This window comes from Aureococcus anophagefferens (assembly GCF_000186865.1).
Source record: "Aureococcus anophagefferens unplaced genomic scaffold AURANscaffold_607, whole genome shotgun sequence".
In the NCBI taxonomy this organism is placed as follows: Eukaryota; class Pelagophyceae; order Pelagomonadales; family Pelagomonadaceae; genus Aureococcus; species Aureococcus anophagefferens.
The window spans coordinates 1-813 of NW_008706003.1; the positions used below are offsets into that span (position 1 = coordinate 1).

Below are 813 nucleotides of genomic sequence, written 5' to 3' on the forward strand. Positions count from 1 at the left end.
CATCTGGGCGCCGCAGCACTGGGCGCAGAATATCCCAGTAGCGCGCGTAGTCGTGGAGCTGGCGCAGCGCGCCGTCGCCGAGGCCGAAGAGCGCCGCGAGGCGCGCCGCGAATTCGGCCGCGCCGCGGTCGAAGAGCTCCGCCGTCGACTGCACCAGCTTGACGTCGTAGCCCAGGGCCGCCAGCGGGCCCGTGTCGTCCGTGCCGTTCGTCGTCGCGAAGACCCAGACGTCGCGGTCGTTCCGCTCGTCGAAGCGGAAGTGCGTCTTGTAGGCCGCCGCGACTTCGCCGGCCGCGAGCCGCGGCAGGGGCTGCGGGCGGTAGGTGTGACGATCGCCGCGGGCCGCGCCGGGCGCCGTCAGGGGCACGCCCCGGGCGTCGACGCGCGCGAGGTGGTGGCACGCGACGGCGCCGTCGGCGCCGTGGACGAGGTGCATGATGGCGCAGAGGGACTGGTACTGGAGCGTGCTCGCCGTCCGGAAACGGCCGTACTGCACGACCTGCTTCGGGATCTTCGGGATCGCGGCGGCGACCGTCCCGAGGAGCCACCAAAGAGCGCGCATGGCGCGGCCGGCGCGCGCGCTTGTGGCAGAATGCGAGCTCGCGCTCGCCCGGCCCCGAGCCGGCCGTGACGCAGCGCGCCGACGACGTCGTAGCCTCGTCGTCCGCCGACGACGTCGGACGACGTCGGATCCCTGCGCACGCGCAGGCGCCCTACCACTCAAGTGCGATTCGTGCCCCCGGGCCCCGGAAAATTCGAGGCGCCGCGACGTCGTTTAGGGGAGTACGGCGCAGAGGCGATGCGAAAGCGTGT

General features: G+C 73.1%; 1 protein-coding gene across 1 annotated transcript; it reads right to left on the reverse strand.

Annotated features, from left to right (window-relative positions):
• Positions 1–19: 19 nt before the first annotated feature.
• AURANDRAFT_68922 (hypothetical protein) lies at positions 20–562 on the reverse strand (the record flags this gene model as incomplete). Its single annotated transcript, XM_009044658.1, has 1 exon — positions 20–562. A coding segment is annotated over one exon (543 nt), but the record flags the coding sequence as incomplete, so codon positions are not given.
• Between the last annotated feature and the right edge of the window lie 251 nt (positions 563–813).